Below are 17,866 nucleotides of genomic sequence, written 5' to 3'. Positions count from 1 at the left end.
GATGATCATGTACATTCACTCATCGTCATCAATAGGTATTTTTATTCTAGCGGCCATGGCACGCTACCGTCCAACATAAGTTGATAATAACTCATCATTCCTTTACCTTAGGGTAGCAAGATCCGTCCTTCTGGGCGCTACATTAAGATTGTACACGAAATGATCAGTGAAAGCTTGACAAAGTTGTTCCCAAGTTTTAATTCGGTAGTCGTCTAATGACATGTACCAATCTAACGTATTGCCTTTCAAGAATTTCTGAAACAAACGGATCAACGCTCCGTCATTACCTACCACAATATTAAGCTCCCCACAAAATGCTCTTAAGTGGTCCATATGACACCCTGTACCATCATATTTGTTAAATTTTGGTACCTCGAAGTCTTGAGGTACCTTTGCATCAGGGAAGGGACAAAGATCCTTGAACTTGGTGGATGGAATATCTACTCCTTGTTGCTTTCATAGCTTCCTCTGCATATCTCACAATTGCTCTCAGAGCTCTTCAATTTCAGAGGGACCAAATGAGAGGGCTTTTGCCCTTTGGAATTAACTAGATCTTCTACTAGGAAGAGGATGTTGGAATTGGTTGGGTTTCCTGGTTGCGGTAGATTGATTTTGACAGCGGCTCTCATCAATGAGAGGCTGTTGGAAAGGATTGTCGGCTGTGAAAAATTAACCTTGAAGGTGACTCCCATTTTAAGGAGGATGTTGGAAAGTTAAGATGACTGGGGTACTAGGCGATGACACTTGTATAGTTTGGACAACTTCTCTTTGAATATATTGGGTAAGAAGGTCTTGCAAAGCCTTAAGATTTTAGGTCATTTCATCCATGGATGAGGTGGTTGCAGTATTACCAGCCATGAGCTCAGGCTATCTGAGGGGTGCCTTTTAGGCGCAATGGTTTCTTCCTTTTGATTTGCTATGACAACTTTAGATCGAGTAATCATGGGGTGAGCGATAGTCTTGAATGAGTGCAAGCCAAAGATCGATGCTCATCTTTTTTTCTTTTGGGTTTTTTTTTTTTTTTGTAGAATTAGATAGAAAATTATACTTTATTATAATCAAACAAAAGATTTTTACTATAATTAGTAACTTTGCCCAAAACTTCAATATAAATTTTTTAATGAATTAATTAAATGCATCAATTATTATTTTTTTGTAGTGCCAATTGTGGAATTTGTGTTTAATTTTACATGAAAACCGATTTTAAATGATTGGTAGTATCATATGAAAAATCTCCTAAAAGTTTTTGAAAAAAATAATTTTAAAAATAAATATTTTAAAAAAGGAAGTAAATTCTAAAAAATTTGAAATTAAAAATAAATCAAAAATTTTGACAAAAAGAAATTTCAAAAGTTAAAAATATATTATTTTTCTAAAACAGAATGTTGAGAATTTTAAGAGAAATTGACAATGTTTGTTGAGATTTTGAAAAGAAATTTGTTTTAATAAAAATCGGGATTTAAAAAAATAAAAAATTGACATTTTTGAAAAAATTGAGAAGGTTAAATAAAGTTGATAATTTTGGAAAAAAAAAACATTTTGGTAATAATTGACATTTTTGAAAAGAAAAAAAAAATTTGTGATTTTTAAAAACAAAGTTCAAAAGATTGAATTAAAAAAAAAAATTGTTTGAGAAAAATTGAGATTTTGAAAAGAAAAAAATTGATATTTAAAAATAACTAAAATGTTAAAAATAATGGCACTTTGAAAAAAAAAAAAAGAAGTCAAAAAACAAAAGAAAAAAAGGTTATTTTAATAAAAAATAGATTTTGAAAATTGAGAGAGATTTTGGACAATCTGATTAGTATAGACTGAAGAGTAAATGATTTCAAATGTTTAGTTTAAATTGCACTCAAAATCTAACCGTTCGATCGCAATACATGGCTTATCATATTATTGGTCAATCTTGTCTAACTAATATCTTTATCATACGAAACTTAATCGAGGTGAGTGACCAATCAAATCGAACCACTTGACAAGTAAAATAGAGTGATTGGATCATATTTCCAAATTAGGCTAAATTTTTAGGTCAAAATTGCATTGCAACTTACCGACCTCATGAAAATCCAAGACATGTGCAGTCAATGGACCCCAAACTCTAATCCGTGCTCTCTGATCCTCACCACAATGTATTTATTTCATCTACGCCATTCATACATTTTTTTCAGTTCATTTTATAGTAAGCGCAAAATTGAGGTGGATCCATATCTTAAGTGGACCATATCAATGAAACAATGTTAATTGAATGCACACCATTAAAAACATGATGAGGGCCACGGAAGTATTGGATCAAGCTGATTTTTTTTTTCCATTCATCCAGGTACGATGGATGTCAAATAAATATTATTGTGGGTCTTAGGAGGTTTTTAATTATGGACATTTAATTAATATTGTTTTCTCATTGTGTGGTCCAGTTGAGATTTATATCTGCCTCAGTTTTAATATCAAACCATAAAATGATTTATAAAAATGGATAGATGGCATTGATAAAACGCATACATCATGGTGGGTGCGCAGAGCACCGATCACTAGCTACCTGGCTAGTACTACCCCCACCATCACTTAGCTAGAGACGTACAGTACTCTATGGGGTTATGTGGGGTCCACTTTGGTGTATGTGTTTTATCCATGCCGTTCATTTAGTTTTTAAAATTATTTTAGTTGATAAGATTGAAAACGAGATAGATTAAATGCTCAAATGGACCACACCACATGAAACAATGGGGATTGAACACATACCACTGAAAACCTATTGGGGGCCACAGAAGTTTTGGATCAATATGATATATATGTTTTAAATTCATCCATGTTTACGTGACCATATCAACGAGTTGGATGATAAATAAACATTAAATATCTTCTTAAAGTGGGCCTTAGGAAATTTTCAATGGTGAGCATTCAATCATCACTGTTTCTTGTTGTGTGGTCCACATGATATTTAGAATGCTTAATTTTAAAACCGTGCCAAAAAATGAGTTTTAAAAACAGATAGAAGGATTGGATATAACAAAATACGATCAAGGTGGGCCCTACGGCAAGGGTAACACCCACCCGTGTAATACCTCACCCGTGCTGGCTGGTGCGGACTGAAATCGGATTGCGTACTAAGTTACCCAGTAAGCTCTTATCGTACCTAGTAAACTCTGTTGGGCCCACTGTGAATGCATGTGGTTTATCCACGCCGTCCATTTCCAGCTCATTTAAGAACTAGATACTAAAATTGAAGCATATCCAAATCTCAAGTGGACCATACCACATGATACAGTGGGAATAATGATTTCCACCGTTGAAATCTTGCAAGGCCCCACAGTGATGTTTATTTATCATCCAACCTGTTCATAAGTTCACAAGGACATGGATGAAGGGAAAATACAAATATCAGCTTCCGAAATATTTTCAACGGTAGACATTCAATTAACACTGTTGCCTGTGGTGTGGTCCACTTGAACTTAGTACATACTTAATTTTTTTCCGACGGAGTGCATAAAATGAACGAATGACGGTGGGCCCCACAGAGTTTACTCAGTACGGTGCGGACTGGGTTATTACCCCCAGTCCGCTCCCTCTCCCTCTCCCGTCGATCTCCCTCTTCCTCTCCGCTCGATCTCTCTCCGCTCTCGATCTCTTTCTAGTTTTTTTTTTTTTTTTCTTCTTCTTCTTCTTCTTCTTCTTCTTTTCTTTGGTCCAGCACGTCAAGGAGCATTTTGCAACATCAGGTATCTCCCCCCCACCTTTCTCTCCTTATCTATCTGCATCTCATCAATTTGGGTTTTTTTAAATCCCTAAGTAGCATTGTGCAACCATACACGTGACATAGTTGTACTGCAATCCAGACCAACTTTTTTGTAATTTTTTAAATTTTTTTATAGCAAATCATGGATGTAGCGTAGCCAAAAATTGCATTGAGAAGATGATAGTAACCATCTAATTTCACCCTTGGAATTTGGACTGCTTCCTATATTACTTTTCAACCTCTATTTAATACCCTCAATTGGACGGTTATGATTGCTTGATCAGTGTAATTTTCGGGGCTGTTTGTTTTGTAATTCACTATTGCAAATACCTGAATATAGGTATTAATTATTTCCCACAGTAATTCCAACGCCATTCTCAAGGCAAAATTGAATGCTAAAATTGAGATTTTGCTTTTTGAATGCTAAAATTGAGGTGGAATGTGAATTTCATGAGGGTCCCACTGTGATTTATATGGCTTCTCAACGCTGTCCATCCATTCTGCTAGCTGATTTTAGGGCATGACTTCAAAAAATGAGGCAGATCTAAAGCTCAAGTGGACCAAGTCACAGGAAACAGTGGGAATTGAAGGCGTACCGTTAGAACTTTTTGAGGCCTAGAAGTTTTGGATCAAACTGATATTTGTGTTTTCCTCTTATCCATGTCTGCATGACCTTATGAATGGGTTATATGACAAATAAACAGTCTTTTGGGCCCTAGGAAGCAAAACACAATTTCAACTGTACAAGTTTTATGACTACTGCCACTTGAACTTTGGATCTGCCTCATTTTTGGTCTCATGCCCTAAAATGTTCCAGTAAAACAGATGAACTGTGTGGATATCTCACATACGTCATGGTGGGGCCTACAAATTTAAGTCAGTCTCTTTTGGATTGATTTTTGAGATGGAAATACTCACAAAAATCAAACATGCGTAGGAGTAATAATGACGCATTTATCATGCATTTTCATTGAAAATAAAAAATCAAACAGGGCCATAGAGATATGCCTCCACCCACACTGTGCCTTGCAATTTGGATGGTCTATAGCCATACATGAATGCAAAAAAGGTGGTGAACTATCATAGGAGTATCTCAATTTTGAAATTTCAGTTGGGATTGTGTTTCATTCATAATGTGTTATTGGCCTGAGAAAAAATGGTGTCTTTGAAATATCTGGAATTCTGATGTATGGCAATATTCCCAGAAATGTCAAATCTATTTTTTAAAAATAATTTTGTGCAAGTTATTTGTATATTTCCATTCTTTTCTTAGATGTTTGTGTTGGTTTTTTTTTTCCTTTCCTTTTTTCCTTTTAGAAATATGATTATTTTCAGCAAGTTGGAATCTTTAGATATATTAACAAATCTAGATCATTATATTCTAATATATCTTGCTAATCATCTATCAGCTAGACCTATGTTTTAAAGCACTAGAAATGCTTCTTTGTAAATTGGTTCTTGGATTATAAATGGTCTCTATGACTTTAGGCCCCATTTGTTGTGCATCATACAACTATATGGATAGTGTTGCTAGTTTTATCATGATTAAAGTTACAATGATGAAATAGAAGTTAAGATGACAACGGATATATTGTGTTCGGCAGTGATGCCATCTATCTGTATAAGTAGGTATTGATAATGCAATGGAGTTTGGAAAAATGATCACATATGTGTGTGAGGTTTGACTCAGTGGTCTGGACAAAAGATTTTCTGAAAATCATCACATGTGTACAATGTTCTCAGTACATGTGTATTAACTATGATTGTCCACCAACCTATTTTTAGTCACCTTTCCTTTTTGAAAAGTTGGAAAGAGAGCCTGACTTCTCTCAAGTGTGGCAAGGCATGGGTGTGTGTGTACCATGAAGGTGGGATGAATGACTTATTTACATAAGACCCACACATCCATCAGATGCAATGACCCATGTTTCGCCATGACCTGGAATATCAGACCTGTTCAACACTAAGGTGGGCCAAGCACAACTATTTTTAGGTGTCCCCAGTTCAACTGTTTCCTACTGTGCGGCTCTCCTAAGTTTTGGATGGGCTTGATTTTTGGGATTCAAGTTAAACAAGAGGCTTCGCACCTGATTGACAGTTTGGACCTGATCCACCATTCCTCCCTTCAAGCAACCATGCAACACATGTTAGAAACATTCCCTTATCAAAATAGCTGGATTCTGAGTTTTTCTCATAAATCCAGCTGTTAGCATAGCACAGTAGTTGACACTAGAAAAAGTAGGTGGTGAATAGCGCTATTTTGATACCACCATTCTTAGCATAGCTAATTTAAGCTCCAAACATGAGACTATCTATTGTAATAAGTAATAACACTATATTTATGCTAATAGTGTTTTGACTTATGCTGATCGGGGCCATAGATTCTTAGGATGAGATGAAGCTTTTAGTATGAGGATTAATCACATACAACTCAGTGGACTGTAAGTTACTGCTACCATAGAATATATGACAGTATTTCAAGTGTGTAAGCTATTTGAGGCATGCAAAGTTGGGACCCACCATGAAGGCACACACAAAAACCATGCTGGTCCGATCGTCATGCGTGCCTCCCTGTACAAAAATCATCAAACAGTTTAAATCAGTCCTGTGGATGGTCTGATTCACCAGACATGCATAATCTGCCTGATGATTGGATTGGCCTGATTTTGCATCCAGCACTTCCTCGTGTGGCTGACCTTTTTTGCTGGCACTGATGTTGTACACACTTATACCGTTGCATGTGTGCTCAGGGTGGATGGTAACTTACCATTTATTAAGGTGGATGTGATTACTCCTCTTTTAGAATTTCCCTTGAAACATTTTTGTGTTCTCATGATTATTTTCAAGATGCTATAGATTGATTGCTTGTGTAGATTGGTATGGAGGAGGTTGCACAGGCTGTCGAGAAGGCGACGAAAGAGTGGGATCAGACATTTGCCAAAACCCAGGATCATGTAAAAGCAATTGAGAGTTGCGGGAAGTTGGGAAAAGGGACGGATGAAGTGAATTCTCTTCCAAGATTGAATGGTGCTGCGCAGGATGGGCTGGCTTTACTTAGGTCGTTGCAATTTAGGCTCGATCTTCTAGCCCAACAGCTTCCCACTGAAGAAGAAGCACAATCTGCTCAGTCAACATTAAAATCTTGGAAGGAGCAATATCAGAGGTGCTACACTCTCGATTTCAAATTGGTAGATTTTAGTTAACGATGCTGAATGTTGTTTTTTTTTTTTTTTACCATTTGATTTCATTTCTTTTTTACTCGGTCTGTTTTCTTGGTGAAACTCAGGATTCTGAGCAACTTGGTGAAACCCTTAGGTTGAGTTTGGAATGCTTATGAGTTATGACTGTGCTTGTTTTCTTGTTGTTTAGCTTGCATTTGAGCTTAAGGAATGCTAATTTGCATGCAAAGGCCAATATCAGAAAAGCTGCACAGGAAGAGGTAAGGTTCTTCCTTATGGGGGGTGACTTTGATGTGTCAGGCATTGCCTTGTTTGTGAACTTTGTTCATCTCTTTGCTGAATAATCCCGTAGTAAGTTTTGACTTTATTAAACTTTAGCCTTCTTTTTTCTCTTTTCTTCTTCCTGAAATGGAAATTTCTCGGTTGTAGAGAGAACTTCTTTTAGGAGGCGGAGAAGAGTCCACAATTCGGAGACGGAATTTACAGTATGTGCTACTTTTTATTTTTCTTAGTGGAAGATTCATCCTTTTAGTCATGAAAAACTGATCAATTTGTAGAATTACCAATACATTGTTTAGGTCTTTATTTTTACATGATTTATGCATATGCTACATGCTCGGGGCTAAAACTTTTGTCAGTTCTGAAATCCATGCTCTTGTTTGAAGTTCCTTTCATTCACTTTTTTTTTTTTTTTACCCATGGTCATTAATGTCCCTATGGTCTCTCTTCTAAACTAAGTTATGTGTAATTCTAGGCATTTCTTTCACATGATTAAATTCTGGTGGACTATGCTTGGATTATGACTGAATGACCTATTTGTGCAGTAGTTCTATTCATTTTGGGCAAAGTTTGGGCGGTTGTTGTTACCAAGAATTACTGCTGTCAATGGGCTGGATTGGACTGTCGGGCTTTCAGGCCTAGCCCTCAGGCTAGACTGGGGCTGGGGTATGAAGCCTGAGGGTAAGGCTTAGGCTTAAAATTCAGGCCCCTTTTCTAATTGGGCTGGGCTTGGACTGTGTACAGCCTAGCCCGAATCAGGCCTGGCCTGATTGTTACTTAATTGCAAGCCTGGGTCCTCGTGATGTTAGCTCAGGTAGGTCAAGAGCGCATGCTCCATCGCTTCTTATTCTGGATCTAGAACATGCTTGGGAGCTCCCTTGGCAGGATGGGTTTCCTGATCAGGAAACGGCTCCGGCTCGGAGGAAGCCAAAAATAAGGGATTTACTTATCATTCCTAGGAGTCAGCAGGTATGAGGGAGTACCGTCTCTATCTGTCTCTCTGAGTTTCTACTACTAAATAGCACTTATGCTATTCAATCATAGAATTGATTCCGATCAAGCAAGCAGGAGAAGGCGGTCCTTTCATCTCTCTGCCTGCTCTATGTTGTACTTCAACAGAGGGAAGGAAAAGGTCTAGACTCCACCGTGGTGTTTATGTAAAATCCACCCCAACCACCAAGCTCTTCACCCTAAATTATGCTCAGGACCCAAAAATCAGCCCCATCCGTTATTTAGGAGGACTACACAATTGGAAACAGTATATAGGGCAACTTTCAGCCTACAAACAGTTTCCCTTGGTATGGCCCATCTGAATCACATATGGGCCTGATTTTTGGGCCTAGGGCCTAAGTTTTTGTGGGGCATGGCGGACATCTCTCTCCCAACTGTTTCCATTGGTGTGCCCCACCTAAATTACATGTTAGCCTGGTTTTTTGACCCTGTGCCTAACATGGGATTACACATCTAATGGTCGGAGTGGATCTCACATACAAATCACGGTGGGCCCGATAAAAAATCAAGGGTCGGCGTTTGGTATTTTTTTTTTTTTAATGTTTTTTAATATATCAGTGGAAACAACTAGGAGACGGACGCCCACCCTTGATTTTTTAGGCGTCCCACCATGGAATGTATGTGAAATCCACTCCAACCATCAATCTGTTGGGAGAGAGACGTCCACCCTTGATTTTTATAAGGCCCACCATGTTGATTATATAAAATCCACTCCAACATTATAAGTTAGGGCTGGAGTCGGGTTGGACTATTTTGGCCTATAATGGGCCTGTGCCAGGTTTGGGCATACGTTGAACAAGCCGGCTTGGATAGAGCTTGGCCCAGCCCTAGCTCAGCCTATTGATACCCCTACCGAGAATGGGAAGGTGTTGATGGTTTTCTCCAAGTTTTGTGGTAAGGTGGGGGTGTAACGTTGATTTCTGTGTTGAGAAAGGCCCCACATCTTTCTCTTACTCCAAGAGTCATTAAAAGGGACTCTTGGAGTCGGAATGCCATCTAGTAACTTCAGATGATAAATTGTGGGCCTTCAAGGCTTGTTCTTATATTTTAGTGATTAAATCTTTAGTAGCCGATTTGGGAGCCTTGTGCCTTGTCGTTCAAAGAGATGCATTGAGTTGGCCAATATGCTTGCTAAAGACTAAAAGTGGGTGTGATGTGAGGGTCACTATTGGCCACTCGAGGTATCTGCCATGTTGGTTTCTGTTTTTGCTCTTGAATAAGTTCTCTATGCCTTAAAAGAAGAAGAAGAAGAAGAAGAAGAAAATATTCTACAGTTTACAAGGCATTTGATGGTTATGTTCTTCTCTGTGCTTTTGACTATCTTGCTTGTATGAACTTTCTACTGTTAGAAACAAATGACGTTTCATATTTTATACCTGCTCCTTTTAGTGGTTCAATGTGAATAGAGCCATCTTGTTCAAACACAGTAGATGATTTGTTTCAATGAGTTTGTGGTTTGTAACTGCCTTCCAGGACAAAGGCTGGAATGACATCTGCTGCAGAAAGCATCACCGACAGCCTTCGTCGCACTCGTCAACTGATGGTTCAGGTTATGGTTTATAACTTTTTGACCATTGATGATTTGTACTTTATAGTTCATTTATGGAACTTCCCATTTAGATATGATCTTATTAACAAACTTATGAAGCGTCTTCAGGAGGTGGAAAGAAGTGCAAACACACTGACGACTTTTGGTAGGTTATTGCTACTGACAGCTATGTGCTTCTCTTGCTGTGAAGTAATAATAAGTTCAGAACTATATCCTGTACCACTGTTAATAACCACATTTTTCTTGGACAATCAAAGCCTTTTCTGGATGTTTGTTTATTGATTGCTTAACTTAGCTCTTTGATGTAAATGTGTTATTTGATAATTCAAGGAATTTCTTTATGTTAAAAAAGAAAAAGAAGAAGCTAGCAACTTCAGTGTTAATATACTGAATACACAATCAAGTAGGATATGTATAGTATGGTTGTACTGTTACTTGTCAGAATGCTACTTTCTGTGATATCCTTCTGCGACAATTCTGTTGTGGTATAGTTGTAATATTCTTTTTCTTTTTCAACTTATGGTTCTCATATCAATATACGCCAAAATTTTGATATCATCTTCCAACTGGCCGATCAATGGGGTTTAACCTTGTGTACTGCCTATAATGAATAAACGAAGATAGGAATGGTCCACTAATATGTTTGATTTCGATATGCCTATTTCATTTTCTATTGGAGGCTACTTCCCTGGCATGATTTTTTTTTTTTTTTTTTATAATTTGGATACTGCTAAGTAAGATGATGATGTTGATAATCTCTTGGGGTTTTTCAACACAAAACCTTTTGCATTAGTTAGGAAGCTTTATAATATTTATCTATTTTAATTGTTACCTTTAGTATTTCATCATCATCATCCACCATAATAGCCTCATGCCAGTCATTTTGGGTCAGATGTTGCAACCTATGTCATCCATCATACCTATCAAAGATGCTATCCTAAGTAAGTAAACTGCCTCCCTTTCATATCCGTTAATCTTCCTTTCAGGCCCCCTCCTTTCGAGGTCCATCATCAATTTTCGTTAGTACATGGTTGAACTATCTCAATCTGCTCTCCTTCATTTTATCTCCTATTGCACCTTGATCTTTGGATGCTTTTTTGGATGACCTCAATCTTGATTCAGTTTGTCTTAATCTTCCCACACATCTATCTCAACATCCTCTTCTCTACAATGCTAATCTTCTGATCCTATTCTCTCCTCTCCATATATCATACCTGGTCTAACTTATAAAAAATTCCTTGAGTTTTTCTATCACGTGGCGATCATAGCACCCTCCAGAGGCACATTTCCCCTGAATCCATCCGCCTCTCATTCTGCTAGAAACATCCTCATCAATCTGTTGCAAGACCATGTTCAATTATCAAAACGGCACCAAGTTGGACCCCATAGCCTCCATGATTGAGAGATCTAGCTACCCAAAATGTCACTGAGGCTGGATCTGTAATCTGGACTTTTTTTTTTAAATGGCTGGATGGTCAAAAAATGTTGAGCACATATTTCAGTGGGCTCATCTGGTCCCACTATAGATTTTAATAGCAGTTTCAGAGTGCGATTCGCCCACTACTTGATCGATTTCGGTCCCATATTGGTGTAGTGACACGTTTGGTTGCTGATAGAGATCTATAGAGTCGTAGAAAACCTTGTTGTACTTGAAAAAGTTTTAAACCATGGATCCCACTTGTTGCGGCTGAATTGAAGACTTCTTGGAGCCATATGGTAGAAGTTTGAGTTTTAAGTTGCCTCCTGCAACAAGTAACTAAATTAGATGTTTAAGAGTAATCTCCTTTGGTTGAATAAAGTCCCCGTCGAACTAAATGTCCTTATTTGGTAGAGTCGAAGACAGTTATATATGCTCATGCAATGAGGCAAAGATAGACAATACTCCTTATTCATTTAAATCAAGTTACTCTTTCCTGTCGAACTAGAAAAGGTTCCTTTATGATTTCCTCCAACTAGAAATCCATCCCAAAGTGAGACTCCACAATCACGCTTCTTCCATTCTTTGTATTCTACTAATGATTGCCTCTTGACCCTAGAACTCTGTAAGGAAATGATCCTTCAAAAAAAAAGAAGAAAATAACTCTGTAAAGAAATAACTCTAAATCGATGCTGCAACCAGACATTGGAGCAAAAAAGGGTGATTTCTTCCTGTACAAATCACGCATTTCTTAGGGAAGGCCAAACCCATGCGTTTTAACTTTTCCACCATCAGGACTTGGTCAATAATCACTAAGCACAAGAAAGCTGATACTTGCTGCTGTGCCGTCGATCTCCACTAAGGAAACAACAAACTGAACATCTGTGGTTGTCACTAAGCGTAAAAAAGATCATGCAGAGGACATGCCCAAAGCATCCCTCTTCAATATTCTAGCATCCTCATCAAGAGGTCTAAAATGCAATCTTCCAGGACACGAAGTGATGGCTGTAATTCTTCTATCTCATTTTCCTTTAGATTCCTTCCAAGGATGATACTCCACACTTTCTTCCCTGTTAAGCTCCCTCCCTACAAGCTCTAGCTGAAACAAGCTGTTCATAAACAAGCCTATACAGTCTCGGAAATGTGACTGACAGAAGGCACTTGATCCACTCATCCTCCCAAAAAAATAGACAGAATCACCCATGTTCACCAAGAATCTGAAGCCTCGCGCTTCTCCCCAAGGGTTGAATGGATTCTCCATGTTCATGATATCTTTCCAGATCTTAGAGAATGGAACCCTTCTTGCAGATCCCAATTCCTGTTTATTACACCATGTTTCTCCACGATGACCTTTCACCACCGTGTTATTCTCCTTGCCAAATTTCCACCACCGATTTCTTAGCAAGCTGTTGTTCCTCTCTCTGATTCCTCCCAATACCCCACCTTCCTCTCTCTTTCTGGACTTCTTGCTGTCTTACCAAATGAAATTTCGTTTTCGCTGCAGTGCTTCTTAGAGAAACTCCCTCTGAATTCTCTCTATATTCGCTGCCAGGATCTTGAAGATAGATAGTAAATGGGAGATCCAGAAGAGTCGTCTTAGTAATAGTTATCCACCCTCCCAGGGATGGATAGCTTCTCTTCCAAGAGGCAAGAGGCTTCTCAATCTTTTTTTACCAACGGGTTCCAAACTGAAATGGAAGACGCATTTGTCCCCAGTGGAAACCCCAGATAGGAAATGGGAGGCCTGTGATTTTTTCCCTGCCAAGGCTGCAAGACTATCCAAACTTTGCTCACTGATCTTTGACCCACATTGCTAGTGAAGATGGGCAACCACTTTCTAGATTGTCATTTAGTTTGATGTTCTCAGCCAAAGCAAGGATACAAAATCCCGTTCACAATCAGAGTTCAGTTTATCTATTGAGCATAGATACTTACTAGCTTTGGTATCTCTCACGATTTTTAGTGTATGGTGATGTTTGGTTCAACATATTTAGGTTGTCTTTACCATTCGCTTGTGTATGCTAGATATATAGTAGAATGGCTGAACAGGATTTGTGTAGCCAACCCCAATTAGTTGAGATAAGGCTTAGATGACAATTATGACATGCATATACTAGATGGAGCATGATTAAGGATCAGCACTAGGATCTCACACTTCAGAAATTTTGCAAAACCTTCATGGGAACAAATCAACAAGATATCCATCTTAGATAGCATCATTATAGGTTGAATTGTAGTTGCTCAAAGCATGAAGAGAACCAGTAGCAGTTTTGATTACAGGAGAGGGCAGGTGTGGTTTCAAAATGCTAGCAAGTACATACCTCCGAAAAAAGTGTTTGCAAGTACAAATAGCTGGAAAGTGGGAGTTGGAGGTGTGATTATGAAGGCCATTGGAAGTTGGAGCCGCATCTGGATGGAAGATTTGTACTTTGTGCAACTAAGGATTGAATTATGGAGTGAGGAGGTTGACAAGTGAACCAATTTAGAGTCAAATTTGCCTTTGCTGCACTGTATGCTAGTAAGAGCTAACGTGGGCAACTTAATACACGGTTACCTTGGGTTGCTTTGGTACTTGTTACGAGAACGGGTGCATGGTACAATACCTCTTCTAATATGTGGTGCAGTAGGGGTGGGATCATTTGCATCACTCCAATACATACACTAAAGTGTATGCAATATTATTTTGTATTTGAACTCATTTTGCAGTTTATTTATGAAATGATGAATGTTGTTATTATAAACCCACATTTATAGTATGCTATTATAGAGCTTTGCTAAGCCCACAGGTGTATACAAGTCAGCTAATGCACACATGGCAACATATGCCCAACATGGCAGACAGGTGAAATATCAAAGCCATTCAGTAGGTGTGCCATGATATTAGAAATAAGTTGACAGGTTAGAAATCTTTGCACGACCATACATCTGTTCAGTTAATTGTGGCAGACCTGACTAGTGGACTCTACCGATTCTTGGTGTAGGGAATCTAGATAGAGGTACCCTTCTGTTGGATGAATTGGATATTGCCCTGTCCGCCACACTGACATATTTGGTGGCATGACATTATAGCTGACTTGTTCACGTGTGGGTTTAGCAAAGCTCCGTATTATAATTGAATTAAAAAAAAGAAAAAGAAAAGAGAGAGTATAAATGTCTACATTGTAAATATAAATTTGCATTACAACTTCATCAGTAGTGAGATTATAGAACCATAATTTAGGTTCTCTAAAAATAGCAATTCACATCACAATGATCCATAATCCGGATTGTGCAATTCTGAATGGAAAATGTAGGGAATTTGTGATTTAGGTAACATTGCCTTAATATTTAAAAACATGGACACACACTTCACACGCTCACACACGCACACATATATTGAGAAGATAACAGTTCCATTAAAGCACAAAACTAAAATACAGGCTCAGCTTGTGGATGGTGACCCCATTGTTACTTCACAACAAGCAGTTTAAAAATAAGCTACAACCAATAGAGGAGACGAAGCAAATCAAAGCAAAGAGCACATCCCCTGACCCAGGCCCTTCCTCTAGTCTGATCACCAAAAACCAAAAAGCTAATGTGGGTGCACCTTTCTATGAAACTAATTAAAGTCGTGTAAAGGATGCATAAAATCTAACCAAGTGATTGGCAGTTAACTACCACCATGCATCCATTAAAATAGGGTTTCAAATTTGAGTACCCACCAATATGTTTGGAATGGCATTATTCCAAACGTGTTAAAAAAGTGAGTTTGGAATGACATTATTCGGTTCAAGTGTAGAATCCCTGCCAGCTTGTTATTGTTAAGTTGTAAGGTTAGATCATGGTTTTGCTTAGCTGCTTATAGCTACCAGGTCAGGCTCTATGTTGGTAAGTGCATGTGGATATTCTGTTCTCAAAATATTGTATAGGTATCCCTGATCCATCAGAACAGCAATGAGCAATTGAGAAAGAATGATTTTGTTTGTATAGCATCATGGTGCAGCAAGCCTCTTGTAATCCACTTCCTAGGAAATTCTCCAATCACCCAGTTACAGGAGAATGTCATGTCAGAGTATCTGAAATTCTGAATGTGTTGAACCCATACGATTTCCAGTTCTCTCTGGCTCAATCTAGTTGTATAACAGAGGTTAGCATTTTGTACTATTGTATGTCTATTGGCACACTAGATTCTACAGCAATGATCTGTATGAATTATTATTGCTTTATTCTGGTGCAGATTCCTCTATGTGACCCAGGTGGGCCCCCCTACAATATGATGGGCCATTGGATGGTAAAGGTCCACCATTGACTGCACATGACTACATACAAGGCCTAAAAAATGAATTTTAAGACCATTTACTCTTACCATCCATTTTCTTGCCCTTAATTGGATGGCTTTGATCATCTGATCATATTGATTTTGGGTCCATGTCCACAGTAGACCCCTCCAATTCGATGGTGATTGTTGGTGATATACCAGCCATGGTAATTTATACTGGAATCATGTGAGAATTCAGTGGATGCTATATTAACTTGCATTTAAATGGAAAGAAATTAAATTTTAGTCAGACCCATCATATGGGTAACTCCACATATATTAGCAGGCATATTAACTTCTCACTCTTTTAATTAGTTGCTTTTTCTTGATTGATTTTATGCATGGTCTCAAGCAGTGACTTTTGAGCTGTTGTTGGAATTATTACTTATTTGGTAGAATCTGGCCTAGGGCTTTGGATTTGGTACACATGAGTCTCTCAGTACATCACCATGATCCCTTTTTGTTTATGTTCACTTGCATTGAATACGATTAGCACTTTTTGGTATGATTGTACAAATACTGCTTAGGGTGTGGTTGGATGCTCTATTCAATTGAAAGGCAATGACCCTATTCAGTATGGAAGAAATGACCAAAGTGGACGTGTCAACATTTCAATTTATAATGACGATTAATCCTCGAACTGCAATTCCATGTGTTTCAAGTTGGACACCGTGCAGTCATAAATTCAATTTGGTTGCTAGCCGAATTGATCTCTTTCTTTATTTTATAATTATTGTTTTTTTCTTTGGGTAATAACTTTATCCCTAAAATGAAATACTCGTTGTAGCAATAGATATTTCAACTCATTTCTTTCGACTACGAAAAATAGTTAGACATGACACTAATTCATCTCTCATGATAATTCCATCTGTATGAGTAAGGATGGGGATGGAGATGTAAAAGCAAAGTATTTCTCTGATATTAAGTGAGGCTTATTTGGGTTATTTTATAAATGCCTCTGTAAAGTGTAAACCTATTGATGGGATGTGAAATTTCATCTTGGTTAGTTTTATCTCCAGCTCCAGGTATTGTTTCTAGATGTATATGAGCATCTTCAAACTGACATTAGCATTTTCAAACTGACCCAGTTATAATTTGAATTTGTTGGCTAGTCTCTCATTACAAATGAATTAGAACTTGCTCCATGCTATTCATTTCCACTTCATTGCATTGATTATTGCAATTCAATTTAATATCCAAAGATTCCCAACCCACTGCATGTAATTCAAAAGGATAACTTCTTGCGGCACTATAACATAAGCAGTTGTGACTTGTTCCATAGTGCCAAAACACAATTTGAATCGAGACTGAAGAAAATGTGATGTGTTGTCAGAGGAATCGACCGGTGTGTTAAGAAAAGCAGAAAACGAGTACAAGGGGCACCGCTCACTGCTGATGCGGACTCGACGCCTACTCACCACAATGCAGCGTCAGGATGTCCTCGATAGGTAAAATCAATGCAGCTGCATCCATTGTCTTGTATTCTTGTTTGGGAGTTCTCATACTGAATCTTATTGAACAGGGTGATATTGGTTGTTGGGCTTCTCTTATTCTCTTCTGCGGTTCTTTACGTCGTCTCCAAACGCATTGGGCTGCTTAAATTGCAGAGAAAGCTTACTGCTGCCATCAAGGGGGGTTCGGTAGGACATCTTAATGAGCTGGTGCCAGGTCTTGAGACACTGGGTGCTGGAGATGGTTTGAATCATGTGCCACATCATGACCATGTACATCCTGATGTGGAAGTGGTGCCAGGTCTTGAGACACTGGGAGCTGGAGATCGTTTGAATCCTGTGCCGCATCATGACCATGTACATCCTGAGGTGGAAGTCCCGCCTGGACTTATACATGATGAGCTTTGACACACACACACACACACACACACACACACTCTCTCTCTCTCTCTCTCTCTCTCTCTCTCTCTCTCTCTCTCTTCGGTTCCTCTTTAAAATTAATGTTGATGAGCTTGAGATTTGTGTATATCTATGTTGTTCCATTTTCTTTGATTATTTTCATGATCAGTTCTTCCTTTAATTACCTGAATACATCTTCTAGGCATGTTATGGTTAATTGGGCACGTGTTGCATCATGTATGTATTTATAAATGAGAAAAACTTTGATACTCTTGCAGAGTGTGATGAATGATATGCAGTCAGTTAAAAATTGCTGGGAAGTTGTGCACCTGGCACAAAAGTGATTCAAACTAAACCGTCCAAATTATGGGAACCAATTTTTAGATGTATCATGACCCAAAAAACTGTCTTTATTTGATTTTCTAAATACTTTTTTAGATGTATCATGAACCAAGAAACTATCTTTATTTGGTTATCTAAATACTTATTAGATGTATCATGAACCAAAAAAACTATCTTTATTTGGTTATCTAAATACCAGAATGCTGAAT

At 38.1% G+C, this 17,866-nt stretch overlaps 1 protein-coding gene across 2 annotated transcripts; it reads left to right on the top strand.

Annotated features, from left to right (window-relative positions):
• The first annotated feature begins 3,566 nt into the window (after window positions 1–3,566).
• Window positions 3,567–17,588, top strand: LOC131245726 (uncharacterized). 2 transcript variants are annotated; one of them, XM_058245377.1, is made up of 8 exons: window positions 3,567–3,716; window positions 6,607–6,896; window positions 7,103–7,172; window positions 7,342–7,397; window positions 9,676–9,751; window positions 9,860–9,896; window positions 16,799–16,913; window positions 16,988–17,588. In XM_058245377.1, the coding sequence occupies exons 2-8, from the start codon at window positions 6,613–6,615 to the stop codon at window positions 17,322–17,324; spliced, it is 975 nt and encodes a 324-aa protein (XP_058101360.1). In that variant the 5' UTR covers window positions 3,567–3,716; window positions 6,607–6,612; the 3' UTR covers window positions 17,325–17,588. The 2 variants fall into 2 exon arrangements, with proteins under 2 accessions (XP_058101360.1, XP_058101361.1); XM_058245378.1 differs by having other exon boundaries at window positions 3,654–3,716; window positions 6,590–6,896.
• The last annotated feature ends 278 nt before the right edge of the window (window positions 17,589–17,866 follow it).

This window comes from Magnolia sinica, chromosome 5 (assembly GCF_029962835.1).
Source record: "Magnolia sinica isolate HGM2019 chromosome 5, MsV1, whole genome shotgun sequence".
Classification (NCBI taxonomy): Eukaryota; Viridiplantae; Streptophyta; class Magnoliopsida; order Magnoliales; family Magnoliaceae; genus Magnolia; species Magnolia sinica.
The sequence above is the reverse complement of the archived record's forward strand: the minus strand, read 5'-3'. Positions and strand labels throughout refer to the sequence as shown.

Coding starts and splice junctions, on each gene's coding strand:
- LOC131245726 (XM_058245377.1), top strand. CDS start 6,613: ATGGAGGAGGTTGCACAGGCTGTCGAGAAGGCGACGAAAGAGTGGGAT. Junction 7,173..7,341: donor GAAAAGCTGCACAGGAAGAG/GTAAGGTTCTTC, acceptor TCTCGGTTGTAG/AGAGAACTTCTTTTAGGAGG. Junction 7,398..9,675: donor ATTCGGAGACGGAATTTACA/GTATGTGCTACT, acceptor ACTGCCTTCCAG/GACAAAGGCTGGAATGACAT.